At 40.4% G+C, this 16,692-nt stretch overlaps 1 protein-coding gene across 2 annotated transcripts in view; it reads left to right on the top strand.

Annotated features, from left to right (window-relative positions):
• The first annotated feature begins 7,196 nt into the window (after nt 1-7,196).
• The window catches only part of SH2D4B (SH2 domain containing 4B), a 72,547-nt gene continuing 63,051 nt past the window's right edge, over nt 7,197-16,692 (top strand). For both annotated transcript variants that reach the window (XM_076338058.1, XM_076338057.1), the window contains exon 1: nt 7,197-7,380. In XM_076338058.1, coding sequence (XP_076194173.1) covers nt 7,197-7,380 — 184 coding nt within the window. The remainder of the gene's footprint in view (nt 7,381-16,692) is intronic.

The following is a 16,692-nucleotide window of genomic DNA, read 5'->3' as shown; positions in this document are numbered from 1 at the left end:
AGTACACCCCATTCGCAGCTGAGGGTCCAACCTGAAGAGCTTGATTACTGTTTTGTAAATAAGTTATACACCAATTGAATTAGGCAGCACAGTCCGAGTGAGAGGATGGTGGAGTACCGAGAGTTCTGTTTTAGTTAACTGCAGTGTGTATGAGTGTTTTGCCTTCTTTTTCTGCCGCTCCTCTGTGAAGTATCTCTCTACAGTGCTTGGCTTATGGGACACTAGTTGTTGCTTGCAAGCCTATGTACTGTGTTTTCTCAGATAAACTCTCTCAAGGAAGCTTGACTTTTTTTCTGTTTGGTTTACTTTACTAGCTTTCACTCTGAATTATTTTAATGGTGGATGTTTCATTCTCCATTTGAAAAATTGCGATGGGACTTGCCAGTTCTTTGATGTATCTTGCTATTGTGAGTGTATTAATAGCAATAAACATGAAGTATGTAATGTTCTAGTTTGGGTTGCATCTGTGTCTCTTACTGTAGAGGTATTAAAATTAAAACAAGTCTAAACTTAAAGTTGACAAACTTGTATTAACCTCAGACCTTTGTAATGTAGGTCAGAATTTCAAATATCTACTATCAACTTGAAGAAAAATTGGAGTGCTGCCCTTTGTACCTGGCTTCCCAAATCTCTGATAAATTGTGCTGAACCACGAAGGCATTACAAGCTCCAGTGTAATCGTGTGTACAACAGCTGTAGCACAGAGCACAAAGGGATAGACCTAAAGTAATCTTGCTGGGTAGGATTGCCACGCTGCCAGGCAAAAATAATCACTGATGTGACTTCTTCTGAAGGGCAAGTAGTGTTGCAGAGAACAGAATTAACCTTGAGAGAGTGGAGTAATGACAGATCGCTCTATTGTCTGCGGCCCTGGACTTCAAATACTACTTTCTCTGGGTTAGTTTCCATCCCTTTCCTTTCCCTACTCTCAGTGCTATCTATATTTGGGATTGTCTAATTTCTGCGAGGGGCTGAGGAGTAACAGATTTGAATTTTGAAAAAGAACAGCTATCTGATGAGACTCCTGCCACTGTAAATCATCATCTCACCATTAAAATCCCAAGTTAGCATCACTTCACTTACAGCTATGTGACTGACAGTATAAAACATCTTTTCTCATTAATTGGTTTGTAGCTCTTCTGCTGCATTTCATTTCTTTAAGATGAGTTTTTAATCTATTTCATTCCTATTTTGCTGTACAGACGTCAAGTTTTTTCTTAATTTTTTTTTTTTATTATTATGCCAGTGCCTTGTAGAAATATTAGTCTTGAACCAGTACAGAGAAGATGACAAACGCCCAAAGCCAGTCCATGCTCCAAAACACTTCATAGTCTTATTTACTGATACTAGCCCCGTATGGAGAAGGAAGGTCTGGAAAAACATACCCTCATTCTTGCTCTGTGTGATGCTTTGTAATGGAATAGCAGCTTCAGGGAAATGATCATTCTGATCCAGCTGCAGATCATGGTGTTGAGGAGCTCATTTTAGCCCTTAGAGGGAGCCACAGACTTGACTATGGAAATGGAGGAAAACCAGGCAGGTTTTGTTACATCCATCTGTGACAGAGGAGGTGGGGAGGGGATGGTTCTCAATTGTTCTTGGTGTTTTCTAGTTTTTAATGGACAGCAATGTGCAAATCAGACACAAGACTGGTTTGTTGTGGTGAGTGCCCTAATGTATTTGCTTTTCTAGTGACAGATTTGTAGGGTTTAGAAGGCCTCAAACAAATGTTAATTTTACCTTTCCCCTTTCACGTTGTCAGCTCCCTCCCGCACCATTCAATGCCGGATTCCACTGTTCTCCTTTTGATGCTGACACAGCAGGACTTGAAAAATTCAGCTACTGTACACTGCTTCCTCTTAAAAAGTGAAAAATATAAAAAAAGACACCACAAAAAATTGATTAAGGCTACGGAGTTCACAGTCTGGAAAACATATGATTGCCACATTGTCTGTTTATTGTTTTTTTCTTAATTGTATCCCTTTCTTTAAGGAGAGAAGTGCATTACCCCCCTTTCTTTCCCTGTAATATGTATGTTATAGCAGAATATTTTTATGTAAATGATATGGCTAAAGTAGGTTATATGGCTGTGTCGTAAAATCCAAATGAAAATGCCGTTCTGCTGGCTCAGCATTCATCAGCATTGCCAGTGAGCTATTCAGTTCAGGGAATGGAGGATGCACATGCTCGGAGGAAAACGGATGAGGAGATTTGCAGGCCTTGGCTAATTAAGCGCTTCCCCCTTTCTTAAAAATGAAATGAAAATGTTTTTCTGTGCCTTTTCCTCTCCCTCCCTCCCCCTTCCCCAGCAGATGAATTCTAGTGGCGGTGCTGAGGACTGCTTAGCCAGAAAGATGCTGTACCAGAGATGGGACAGAGTGTGTCTAGTCCCAGAAGATACCATTAAAGATTAAAGGAAACGCCAAACTTAAATTTTAAACAGCTCTCAGCTCCTTGCAGAGACTGCTACTAATTAGAGTATCAAGTTGTGTGGCAGTTATTGTAAGGTAGTGACTGCCAACAAAGAACTGCATTAATAGTAAACTTTTATTTTGTGTATGGGCTGTTGAGATGTAATGTCTTTCTGTAATGAATTTAGCTTAGTTTGGACTGTTGGACTAGGGGTAACCAAGATGGAAGAGCAATGGAGAGGTCATTGTCCTTCTAAACTATTCAAAATACTTCCTAGAAAGGCTGGGAAAATGATGAACGGCCACAGTCAGGAAGCGAGCACCCTTATTTCAAATTTCCCTGCTCTTCTGAGTCATTAATTCATCCATATCTTAATCAGTTCTGGGAAAGGAAGGGAAGAGAGAATTTTTATTTTGCAATAGAAAGTTTTATTTTGTGTTTTGTCTGAGTTATCTCCTGTTCCTCAGCTTTCTGACTCTGGGTTGGCTGGAACTGCAAAGCTCATCCATTACAAAATATGAGCTAATCCTAGAAGTAGCAAGTTTTTAAAGTAGGTTTGGTGTTTCTTCAAGGTTGCCTTTTGAGTTTTGGACCTCACAGATTTTCCAAATTTTCTGAGAAATCAGGAGAGTCCGTGATAATTTCTTTGTGATAATTCAGACTATTCATTTGGAATATTTATGGAAAGGTGAACTATAATGAGAATCAGTGTCTACTAGGTTAAAAATCCAGTCTTGGTTTTGCATAGGATACCGCTGGGAACACTTCATATACAGACAACAGGTTCACTGAGATAGCCAAGAGAGAAGCAGCCCTTTTCTCTCTTTAATGGGACCATGTCTTCAATGAAAAGAAAAATTGTTTTCTAGTAGACAGACACTTCCTCTCCCTCTGACAGGACAGGTTTAGAATTGGAAATGCTGTTCTCAGTTATGCAAGGAAACCTGTGACCTCTCATATTTTGACTTTAACTATGGTGAGTGTTTTCTTTGAATTGTTGATTGTCAGACATCTCTCTCATATCAGAAACTGTTAATTTTTACCTGAGGTCATTCTGGAGATCGTTATTCATAGAGGAATTGAATGTCTAGCTTTCTCTTAGTGAAGAGGGCAAGCAGGAAGCAAAGCTGTGCAGATGCCTGTGTCTCGCTGGTCATCCTGACACCCCTGTGTGTTATGGGAGTGGGCTGTGAAAGAAGTCTACTTCTAAAGATCACTACAGGCCAGATGTGAGGAAGGCGTTAACATCTAAAATGATGCTTCCCACAGGAAGACAAGCAGTATAGAAAGAGAACGTTTTTACACAGATATTCTTTCATTCTGGATGAAGGGTCACAGCTAGTCAGGAAGGCTCTTGGGTTTGGACCGCCAGCTGAGGAAACTGGCTTCTCAAGAAGCTTCATCACAGTGGGCGGGAAAGCAGGTAGAGAGGCTTGGAAATAAACTGGGCTGGAAAAAGAATGAGGGGGAGAATTTTCCTGTGGTCCATCCTTCCCCATGATGGTTGTTACAAGGGGGCAGATGACTACGTTTTGTGTAGTCAGGTTTTTTAATTCTTTGCAGTGCGTGTTTGGGGTCATTCTGCCTGTATCAGAGAGGTCATTTAATTGCTTTCTAATAGTTCTTCAAAAGTATTTCTTCAGAGAGGAGAAATGTGATTCTGAAAGCATTTGTGTCAGGTGCAGAAGAGATTTGAGGTACTGGAATGGTGGTTAGTGACTACACTTCATTGCCTGAATTATTTATTGCTCCTTAGTACTTGTAGTCTGGTGAGGGTATGTGGAAGGTGGAGCTGCTGTCGAATTCTTTCATATCCTGCAAGGTGCTCAGCATAGACAGGTTGGGTGTTGCCAGCTCCTGGTGAAGGAACTTTAGCTCCTGATGAAGCCAACAGGCTAGGCCTAGTTTGGGCCAAATACCTCATTGGCCCAAAATATTCAAAGCTTGTATTTCTGGGAACACCATCCACCGTGAGTCTTTTCTGATAAGTGGAACATCGGATGGTTTCTCAAGCAGGTCTAGTATTTACTTATATGACTGAGGTTCTCTGTACCTTTGGGATCTGCAGCTAGGTAACCATCTCTCTCCTTCCATTCACTTCATCCCCAAATTGTTATCAAATCAAATGTTAATTAGTAAGGGAAAAGAAGGGACTGGTGAAAACACTTGATTCTTCCCATTGGTCCTCTTGGATTTTACACCCCATAAAGAAACATAAGTCTTAAAACAAACTTAGCTACCAGTGAAAGCAAAGGGAGAGAGCTGATGAAAACCTGCCACCCACATGAGAGTTCGAAGACCAAATGTTCTGAGGCAGAGTATTTTTATCTTGGACAAGAAACTAATGGCAGACTTCATGATGTATCTTTCTACTTCTGTTGGATGTTGGCTTATGTCAGATAGAGTATTTCTTTATCTTCCTTATTTCCCCTTTGAATTTCCATAATTTTTTATTTTGGGGTTGCTATGATCCAAAGAAGAAAAGCTACGACAGAGGAAGTTGATCAGATTCATTGCTGTGATTAGATGGTAACACTTCCACAGGTGTCTTTCTTTAAAAAAAAAAAAAAAAACAAACCACATGGATTAATTCCACTTGATCATTTGGTTATCATTCTTGAACATTTTTTGGTGAATAATCTTCAGGCAATGGGTTGTTCATGAAGCATTCATTTCATCTCCTTGCTCTTGCTATTTTTGTTGTGTGATCGCTCATTGAACATTACCAGTAGTTGCCTGAAAATTTGTTTGTATGCTGTCTTGTATGTCCATCCTAAGCTCCTTCTGCAGCTAAATGCAGTTCAGAAATGGTTCTTCTTATCATGTGTATATGCACATAATCCTTGATGGGGATTTTGTTCTTTGCACTGTGATAGCTTCTGATCAGGATTTGATTTCTGTTCTGTGAAGTCAAGTAAAATAAAATAAGAAAGATGACAAATGGGTAGAACAGCAAAACTGCTTGCCCTGAAGCCTTTGCAACGGTGAGTCTTTTTCAATTAGTGCCAAAATGTGGAGCCACAGCTCTAATATAATTGAATAAAAGCAGAGAAACAAAGGCCAACCCCCCCCCAGGCTCTCCCCTTTCTATACCTGACCAAGTAAAATAGAATAAAGAAGCAGTAAGAAAGTCTTTCTTACCCTAGGTTTTTTCTTGCCAAACTGTATTTCTTAAAAAATAAAAAATTAAAGCATTTTATTTTAGGAGACAAAATCTGTACATAAGAGAGATCCTGAATTGCAGAGTTGCATGCATGTGAACTGAACTCTGTAAAGCCCAGACATGATGGGTTCTGAAATTCTGTTTCAGCTGAAGGCATCATTCAAGTATAACCTTTGGATTCATGCTTCTAGGTGATACAGTGTCTTCTCCTGAATTTTAGTTTAGATCAGATGTATTTTCTGCCTAAGTTAAGATGATAGTATTTTGCATACCTCAAAAGAATGTTACATGAATAGATGCATTAACAGTATAAGTTTTTGAATATGAGGATCGTGGAGGTCATATAAGAGTTTGACAGATACCTATCTATAAAGCAGGTTTCTTGTGAGGAACTACAGGTCTGCTTTTGCTCTTCATTCTTTTATAAACATCATGCAGTGGGACGCGGCTCAGCCTGAAAATGTGATCTGTGTTTTGTTATGACTCCGAGTGGCCACATCTTGGTTCTCCTCAGAAGATGGCCTCCTTCCCACAAAGTGCCACCGTTCCCCAGAGGAGCTGAGCCCCTGCCCGGTGAAAGCTCCGGAATCGGAGGGTTTGTTTTTTGGTTTTTTTTGGTGTGTTGTGGGGTTTTTTTACATCATTAAGTGGCTGTTGGCCCTGTTGCTGAAATAATATTATTTTACTGATTTTGGTAAAACTCTGTTACATAGCGAAAAGCCACAATTAGCTTGAAGAGCAACGTTGTAACTTTCTCCAGTCACAAAGTGGAAAATGAATTAACAGCAGGACTTGCATAGTCCGCATGAACTGCTGAGAACTTACTCTTGTTTAATTAATACTAATGTACTATTTATAAAGTGATAACAAGATTCTTGTGGCTTTTGTTACATCTGCTTTTAATTTTAGAGGCATTTTAATCAGTTTGCTGCATGACAATATTTGTCAACACCGGGTAAATAGGACCTTTAATATGACCTACCCTGTTGAGACTAGTTAACAGGCTAGACTGGGAAATAATACGCAAACTCGTTTCTCCTCTCTTATCAGAAGAGATCGGTTCCCAACGTGACATAGATATTGTTGGTGTAGGTGATACCTTTAACCATGACATCACTTTAAACCCCTGGGCAACACTTACACCCTTGGGAGTGTATTGCTCCTGGAGGCAACCACTTGAGCTGACAGTCTGAGACTACCTCTACATTGCATTTCCTTCTGCTCCAGGGAGCAAAGCTGATGGGTTCGATCAAGAATCCCTTATTTTTACCGGCTTGCGGTCAGGAGCACTGAAGTGACTTTTTTTTTTTTTCCTCCTGACCTTTTCATTTTTTTTCCTTATCCTTGTCTGTTCCTCCCCCTCCCTTTCACTTGACACCTGTCCCTACCTTTGGAGGATGAGATAAGCGGAGAACTCCGTCTCTGTAAGAGACAAGGGGCAGAATATGCCTGCACGAAGAGGGCCAGAGCGAGAATCAAACCTCTCCTGGGCAGGCAGGTGTGGGAGAGCTCCTTTGCTGCAGGTTGCTTTCTGGAGTGCCGTTGGCAGGGTTTTGTCACTGTAGTGAGTATAATTGGAAGCAGGTTCTTCTCTCTTTTTTTTTTTTTTTTGGGAGCCGTCATGCTGCAGCAAATTTTGCGTGATATGTATATTGACCCTGAGCTCCTGGCAGAGCTGAATGAAGAGCAAAAGCAGATCTTGTTCTACAAAATGAGAGAAGAGCAGCTGAGGCGCTGGAAGGAGAGGGAAGAAAAAGCACGAATGGAGGAGGCCATGCTGCGAAAGACAGCGAGGCGCAAACAGAGTAAGATTTGTGACCTCCTCCTATACTTAAGAGCTGGGGATGGCGGGCATGCAGCTGGCTATGGTGCAGCATGCATCTGGAAGAGATTACAAGGAAGAGCGCCAGCTGTCCCCATAGGCAAAAAAACAGTCTGGGGCAGCAAAAGCACCATGTTCCTGCTCCTTGTCTCTCAAGGCTGGTTCTTTCTCCAGGGGAACAGTGTAGTGTGGGGGTAAGGGGAATCGTTCTGAAGTGCCTCTTTCAGTTGGGAGTCACTGTTCCTATTCTCTCAGTGGTAACAGATGCGCTATGACCAAGTTTCCCCTCCACTCCTAAGGCTTTTTTCTTCACCTACCATCCCCACCCCTCACCCTCAGTCAGGCAAAATGCAATCTTGCCTGTGCTGTTCAGGTTTCTTGACTTGGCATTAAGTGTTTCCAAGTGGCTGGAGTAGGAGATAAATTCATGAATTTGAGCGTGTTATGAAGGGCTGTTTGTGAATAAGATGGGATGTCATAACAGCCATACCATATGAGACTAAATTTCAAACTGTACTAATAAACACTCTCCAAAAGATTGGGATAGGGAATAGGATAATAGTAGGGCAAGCATGTAAAGAAAACCAACAACCAAAACCAAAAAACAGAAATGTGTTTTCATGCAATATGTAGTTAAACTGTGAGCTCCTTCCACAGGCTGTTACGGATGCTAAATGTGTGTGTTGACTTAAAAAACAAATAAGCAAAATCATGGAAGAAAACGTCAAAAAAGAACTTCTCCAAATGTCATTTCCAAGTGTCTGGTCTTGGGTCCAAGTGGTCTGGAATAAACAGAAATACTTATTTCCTTGCTCTCTTCTCTGAACAAGCGGCTTCCAACTCTTTCCCCATTCACAGGATGAAGTTGTTAGGCTGATGCAAGATAGAAAACATTTTCTCCTTGGAAATGCAGTTGCAGTGATTCCTCACTCACCAAGGAAATGTCACAGAAATATGTCAAACACCCCTTTCCCTGTGAAATGCCAAAGATCTTATCCTATTAATCTATTAAAATATGAATATTCAAGATTTCTAATAATTTTGGGTAGCTGATTTTGAGAAAGCGCTCTAATAGCTATGTGACTCTACAGTCAGTGTTTAAAGTGTTGCTCATCTTAACACACCCATGGTAGAAAGCTTTGCTTGGAGCACCTCAATATAGGTAGATTATTGGATTCAATTGTCAGACTTCTTAAAATGTTTAGAGCCTCTGAACCCTGCAAAGTGCCCATTAGGTAGTTAACAATTCAAAGACTATGATTAAAGTAACGTGTTTCAAAGCAAAAACTAGTTTCTAAGACTCACTTGAAGCAAAGGCCTTTATGAAATGACTCTAGAGTAAGTTACAATGGTAGCCTTAAAATAAAGGGGGAATGTTCAGAACACCCTAATCAGCTGTAATAAGAGTTTAAAATGCCCCCTCACAGATGGCAAGGTGGACGCTGGAAAACCTCATTCTGTTTCATTTCTATTTTATTCATGTTAGCGTTCTTACTGTGAATGACGTTCTCCTAAGAGGGATGGCATCAAAATAGCTTCTCTCATACAGCACAAAAACCTTGTTCGTTTTGATTGATTTGTAGCTGAGAAAAAAATTAAAAATGCAGTTCAGCTCCACAAACCAAAACAACATTGTATCGTTGAGATAATCTGTGTTATGCTCATTCTTTGAGGAAGACAGATGCAGAAAAATCTAACTGTAAAAATATTTATGTGATGATTTGTCACAGTGTTGACACCTAAATTTCCATATATAAATTACACATTAAACCTGTTCAGCTTCCTACTACAGGAGACCATTTTCTGGGTAATTAATTTTCTGATTCACAACGAATAAGAGAAAGGAGAGCAGCAGAGTAACCTATAGATTGTATTTGCTCTGACAAAAGTATTCACAAATACACATGGAGTTAAATTTCACAATAGCCCATTTCCATTTTACCTTCTTAAATTGCCAATTTAAGGTATTGCTTAGGTTTGACTTTTGCCCACTGTTAGAAATTTTCTGCTTCCTTCAGAACTGTACTAAAGAACTGATCTTACTGATTTTTTGTAGAGAGAACTATTAGAACTAGATTTGCAAGTCAGGCATTTGGTTCCGCTGAAAATATATTTTGACTTCCATGAACTGATGTGGGCCAGAGTTACAAAAGATAACTTCCATCTTTCAGGCATGCCGGTCATTAACTATACAGATACTTGTAACTGATTTCTACTGTACGGTTCCATAACATGATGGTAAATGGTCTCATAGCGGAGCTAGTTTCTTGTTAAAAAACAGAAGAAGGTGAAAAAAGTCAACCAGAAATTATGGGTGTAAGATAGGAATTACTGTGCAATATTTTTGCCTATATGACTCAAAGGGCCAGAGTAGATGACTGTAATAATCCTGTCTTATCTTAAAACGTGATTTTTTTTTTTTCTTTCTAAAAGACATTTGGCATCAACATTTTTCGGACCTTGAAGCTGCTTAGTTTTCAGTTTCCATTGACGTATAAGCGAATTTCCAAACATTCTCCCCCTGCTACACAGTGTAGAATGTGGAGTATTTTTACTCCTGTTTAAAATTAGTGGCTACCAGGAAATTTAGAGCTACCGCAATTACATATTCTTTATTCCTTTGAAACTGAGGGATTTGTGTGGTTTCATCTGCAAGGTTTTGTTTTTTATTCTCTACTGCATGACACAGGTTTTATGTTTGTGCTGTTTTGTTGAAGCCAAGAGTTACTCTGGCTTTAGAGAGATCTTTGTAGCCTGACATACAGTAGAAAACAGAGGTGAGACTTTAATATCTCTAACATTGTGCTGAGTTTCTGAAATTTTCTAGTTGACAGGAAAATGTGTATGTTGTTTGTGAATATGACATAACATTTGTATAAAATAATTTTTTACTAATTTAATTGGAATTATATTTATAGGACTAGCTTTCAAATCCTTCTGTTTTCCTCATAGTTTGAATAGCTACATATGAAAACTTTGCCCCACCTCTTTGGGGACAGGGTGAGATAGAACAAAAGGAATTCATGACATTGGGCACTTCTCTAAGCAAAAATGCTCCACAGAGTGCTTGGGCTTGATCTGGAGTCCTGTACCCCAAGTGGTACAATTCTCCATCAATTCAAGAGCTTACCTGCAATGGTACGTGTGAACCCAGCAGCACAGCAAAAGGGGTGGATTTTCTGAAACAGAGCAGTGATTGTGAATCCAATTTTGATTTTCTACGCTGACTTGAGGATGAAGGGTTCTTGTGCAAGGTTTAGATGTGTTGTCTTACAGAAACCACACGTGCAGAGTTGGGGAGGAAGGTCAGATTGGCCTTGTGCTAGAGTTAAAATCATCAGCAGGTTTAGGGAATGCTCGTCAGTGTGATCATTTTTTAATTGTTTGGAAACTAACTAGCAAAGGCCCAAAATCTACAGTGATTTTTGTAGAAGCGCCACTGAACGCAGATTGTCCATAAATGTCCTATTCAGTACTATGAAATTTGCTTCTTAGAAAACAAAAACAAGTCCAAACCATGGAATAAGATGTAAGTTGTTGAGAGTGTTTAGCAAGCCAAATAGTGTAACAGTCTCTGTGTAATTAGTCTTATTCTTCATTTCTAAAGAAAATAATATTAGCCACCTTCAGTAAATGCTAAATTGTGCCTGCTTTTCCATTTGGATTGTTTGGTTTCATATGTCTTGAGGAAAGGTTAAAATTGAAATGTGTATCAGAATGAGTCAATGGTAAAGAAATTATTTCACTTCGGGGTTGAATGAAATGTTTTCAGATTATTCAACAGTTGTAATTTCCTTCCTTTTTTAAAAACACAGATCGATGTCTAAAAGGGAGCAACATATAAACATCACTTCAGAATGAAATATTTCCTTTAGAAGATACTGAATAAACTGTTCCCATGTTTTTGCTGTTTGTACCTAGCCTACATTTGTACCTTGCCTAAAAATATTAGTAGAATTTGAGCGTCATCTGGGTCCTCCCAAAACTGCAGCATTTAGTGAACTTACTCAAGGTAAAAAAAGTATTTTGTAGCTTTCATTAAATCATGACTGCTGGCTTGTACCGAAATAGCTTCACAAGTGAGTTGAATTCTTGGAGGTCCGTCTCCAGTTCATTTATAAATTACTCCTGGGCAGATCTTTCAGGAACATATTTTCATTGTAATAAAGCAGGTTGCCTTTTCTTACTGTGCTAAAATCACTAAGGGAAGTCTCAAAATTTCAAGATCCCTTTGGGATTTGCCGAGAGTTGACTGACAGGCAGCTTTGCAATTTGCAAAGGAAAATATTTATTTGATTAGGCAGGAGCCCTTTAACCACTATAGCTGAGTTGGGACTAAGCGAAGGACCCTGCCAATTTGGATTTGACTCTGATGCAGTATCCAGAGCTGTCAGCATACCCAAAATGAGATCTCAAAAACTATTGAGCATTAGGTAGCTGAAGGACAGCCATGTGGGAGGGAAGACAATGCTGGTCTGCTGCTGCTTATTCTGACATTTATTCGTTGTGAACTACAGCTCATGATGTTCTGACAGGAGCTATTTGTAAACACTCTTATTTACCTGTCCTTAACAAGAGTAGCTGGGAGAAAATTAGGTAGGCTTATCACAGCGTGGCTAGAAAATAATGTCTTTATCTAAATGGCATTTGTGTTAGAAAATCATTAAAGAATAAATGAAGCTATTTGGAAGCAAGTATTTCAAATATCACAGGTGGATGGTCGGAGGATACATCAGTGTCGCGTGTGAAGGCCAGTGAGTAGGTGTGTGTTTCACTGTGTGTATGGAGGGTGAGTGGGTGTACGCACAGTGACATTTTTTTCTCTGTTTTTTAACTCAGAAATGTATTCCTCATTTATACGAAGGCCTCTACACACCCTGGTAATGCTTAGCTAAGATTTTACCTCCTACAGAGACGTGCTCCTGGCAGTGTTCATTGTCTCTTTCTCTGTATCGTTGGATATGGGTCTAACCAGAGACATCAGACCTGAGTATTTCTGAAATTTCTGGCTGTACGTGGTCTTGAATTCTGTAGAGCCCTGTCTTTTGTTTCCAATTCAGGTACAACTGAAAAAGTAACAGGAGAACGTTAGCAAGAACGTTAGAATAATTTTTATTAGGGGACTGAGCCAACTAATTTGAAGCCATTGGAAAAGTTTTAAAGTAACATTCACAACATGCATAGCAGCTTGCGATATGATGCAGTTTTGTTAGTACTGTATGCCTCGGGGCCAGAACTCAGTTGCTCAGAGCTCGTGCTCAGTGTGGCTATGTACCGAGGTACGGTGAAATGGCAGCTTCTAATCACTTCTTCGAACCTGGAGCTAGAAAGAGACCCCCAACTGCCATATGACCTGAATATGTACCAGATGGAACAAATCCAGAGGGCCGTCTCTGCCCTCCTAGGATTAGCCATAAGTCTGTGCTTTTTAGTCTCGTATCCTGCCCTGCAGCTGACTACTTTGTTTTGCAGAAAAGGGACAGCAGAATATTGCTGGCTACCTGGGCCTTATTACACTGGAGGTTTCTCTTGCACGCGTGCGATCCTCAGCGCTCCTGTTTTCTGAAGCATCTGGCATCAGCCGCTTTCTGAGAGGCTACTGGGTTAATTGAGCCCCTGGCATGGAGAGCATTCCTGTGTTTCTCTGCGGCATTGTGTTCCTCAGCCTGTCGGGACACAGGGGTGTTAGATGTGCTTTCCTGTACATACTAGTGCTCTGGTAATGGCATGAGGTTGTGACTGTCTGCAAGCTCATGAATACTTGATATGGAAAGAGAGCAGTACTGCGGCCCAGGGAAGAATGGGATTCACCCAAGCTAATTCAATGTTTCCTTGCTGATGTTGCCAGTTTTTAGCATAAATGACTAAAACATTCAAGGACAGAGGCACCAGGTTTTGATAGCAGGGTTTGGAAGATATGGGAAAACTCAGTGTATGCAAGTCAGCAGTGGATTTAGCCAGAAGCTGATGGTGGTTCATTAACCTTCAAGTCCTGGCACAGGTTGCCCAGAGAAGTCACGGATGCCCCATCCCTGGAAACATTCCAGGTCAGGCTGGACGGGGCTCTGAGCAACCTGATCTAGTTGAAGATGTCCCTGCCCAGGGCAGGGGGGTTGGACTAGGTGACCTTCAGAGGTCCCTTCCAACCCAAACTGTTCTATGATTCTAAGTGCACTCGTGTGCTGCGGTGCTAGAAAATCTCGCTGTTGTGGTATAGTTCTCCCTGCTTTTGTGGTCCTGTGTGCCTGATAAAAGGAGTCAGTGCAAACCTGCCACTCTGCATTAAGTAGGGGAGTCTTGGTGCAGAAAGTGATCCATAGTTCTCTGTTCATTCTGTTACAGAGAACCTTATCCTTCTGCTTTGAGTTTCCAGCAGACCCTGAAGTAGCCATGCAGACTTGTTTTTGTTTATTCTTCAGCAGTGGGAAAACCTGGATGCTTTGCGATAGCTCTGTGTGAGAAACCAAGCCCTATGTTTGAGCTTTGACTCTTTACAAGAGACAGTTGGGATCAGGAATCAGAAATTATAGTGCTATGTTCTTGACTTTATTTTTTTTTTATGAAGGAAAAAAAATCAAATTAATGATACTGACGTGAATGATTTTACAACCTTCAACTTTGATCTGACGTGTGCCTGCATTTTTATACTCTTTACAGTGAAAGGGTCATTAAAACGGACAGAGAAGAGACTACCTCTAGATTGTACATGGAGTTAGAACAATGTCTTTAAAAATGAGTTCTGAATGTTATCTCCCAGTTGAAAGTGGGCAAATTACAAAATTATGTGTAAGAGCATGCCTTGGCCAGGGAGCCAAGAAAACATCTGGGACAGACTAGATAGAGACCACATAAATGATACTTTATTTCTGTGTTTCTTTTTTTTTCCCCCTTCTTTTTTGGTTTACAATATGCAAACCTATATATACATATTGCATATATACATACCATGTGCTAATTCAAACCCACTTACTTTTGAGTGTTATGTACAGTTACCTTTGCTACATTTGTTAATTACCACAGTCTTATTTGAGCAACTGTTTCCTCCCTTAATGTTCGCTCTCTTGCAGTCACTCTTCCTTTACTTTATCCTTCAGGGGTATATTGCGGCATAATTATTTCCATGGTAACAGGCTGTAATTCCATAAACAGAAGATTGAGTTTGTTATATGATCAGGAAGCAGCTGGAGAGCCATGAAGGCTGATTTTTCAGCAATGCTGAGATCCTGCAACACTTACTGATATATTAATGTAAATCGGCTGAATTTCTTTCTCCCTCTGCAAATCCTCCTTTAAGTAGAAAGACACACAACACAGTGTTGAAATTGGAGGGTGTGTGAACTGAAATATTGGGGGGGATGCTTGAGAAGTTCAGAATTTTTCCCCATTTTCTTGTTGTTGTTTTAAGAATTAAAGTGACTGGGTTTTTTGAAGGTAGTCTTGGAAGACGGGTTCATGGACCTATGACTATTAGCAGGGGCAGACCAGAGAATTCCTTATAGCAGATCTTCAGCTTATTGTGGGATTATGTTATTTTCATTACTTTCATTACCACCTAATTATTCTATATGTATTTTAATGGATTTATGGCAGTTAATGTTTGGAGAAGTGCATTCTGTCCTTCGAACAGTCTCTCAGAAACATACACAGTAATTTCCTAGGTTTTCTCCTTAGAAAGAGGTGAAATTGTGTGTGTATGTTTGTATTAAAAAAAAATAATTAAACAAAATACTTGTACTGGGTAAGCTCAAGGAACTGAGAACAGCCTAAAGCTCACATTCTCATTTTCATCTTAATCAATGTGCTTCTAACACATGTCCTGCAGCTAATAAAACTCTGAATGGAACCTCATCTGCCCTGCAGACTATCAAAATTCAAGCTTCTACTTTAAAGAAGCCATAAAAATAATTTGCCTGGAAAGCCAAAGGTAAAATCTCATGTAAAACACATTGTGCTTAGACCAAAGTATACCAGGTATCTAAACTCCAAAAGAACAAAAAAACCCAACCCTCCAAACACACCAAACTCCACAAGCTACGGTTTATCTCTGAATGACAAAAGTAGATCAGGCTGATCAGCTTGCTGTCAGCAGTGAATGCTCATGCAGCCTATTTCAAATGCAGAATAAGTTTCAGGAGCCTTTTTCTAGCGCAGAGAGGAAAAGAAAAGGAGTATTTTCTAAAGAGAGAGTCAAAGGATATTTGTATGACTACAAAGCTTTCCAGCGAGTGACGAAAGAGAGTCAATTGCTATTGCAGAGGTCTGTGGCTTCCGAGCAGGAGAACTATGTTGGGAGGCCCAACCTGAGAGAAACAAGACTGTTCATGGAAATAGCAGACTCTTTTGAGAAAGTTTAAGCAGACTTTGAATGCCATTCCATGTTTCTGAGATTATAAATCAGTGGTCTTCTAATTTTCTGAATTTACACTTGACACAGCCTGTAATATTCCCTGTGATAGAAAGGCAGGCGGGGTTACTGGCACTCTCTGTCATTTTGCTGGACTAAGCAGGCGGACTGTGGCTAAGTGACAGCACAGCTGGGAGACTTGATACCAAATCAGGCCTCTAATGGTCCTTGGAGTAGTTCCCTTGTAAACACTGGAGATGGATCACAAATGGGAATTGTCAGGGACGTTGTAACTGTTAAAGCAATGACGAACAAGCTTGGAGGAAGGAAGCTGACGCCAGCAATATTCCATTTGCTCTCATTACTGTTATTTTTGAAGCACTTTTAATTAGACGCATGTGTGAAAATGAACCCAGATATAACCCAAAACTGTCATTTGAAAAAAAAAACACAACCCAACCCAAAAAACCAAAACCCATAAAACCTCCAAACCCAATCTGTGGTTCTGCTCCTCTGTCCCGATTAGCAGAGGCAGTGAAAGGCCCAGTTCTCCTTTGTGTAACTCCATTTGTTTTAAGCCTTAGTCACAATGTGAAAGTCTGAGCTGATTGGAATTGAAGCCTGATTTAGCCTGAGCACTGCATGCAGCCAGGATTCCCCCTCCCGTGCACCTTCAGGTGCTGCTTTCTCTCTCTCCCAAGGTGGCTGGCAGTGTTCGTGTTTTCTGGCAGCGCTCAGCCGTGGCAGTAATGATACCCTGCCTACACCAGGGACTTCCTAAGGGTAGCACAAAGGCCAAGAGTAGCCTGTGGTGCCGTATAGCACAACTCGTGGTTGCACTCCAGCACTGTGTGTGTGTGTGTGTATGAGATTAGTAGTGCTGCTGGTAGAGACTAATAATTCTTATAGGTGAGGGCCTTGAGTTTACTATTGCTCTCTAGGGCAATGTTT

The sequence above is a fragment of the Aptenodytes patagonicus genome, chromosome 5, assembly GCF_965638725.1.
Source record: "Aptenodytes patagonicus chromosome 5, bAptPat1.pri.cur, whole genome shotgun sequence".
NCBI classification, from domain to species: domain Eukaryota; kingdom Metazoa; phylum Chordata; class Aves; order Sphenisciformes; family Spheniscidae; genus Aptenodytes; species Aptenodytes patagonicus.
This window is presented reverse-complemented; position numbering and strand designations above follow the sequence as displayed.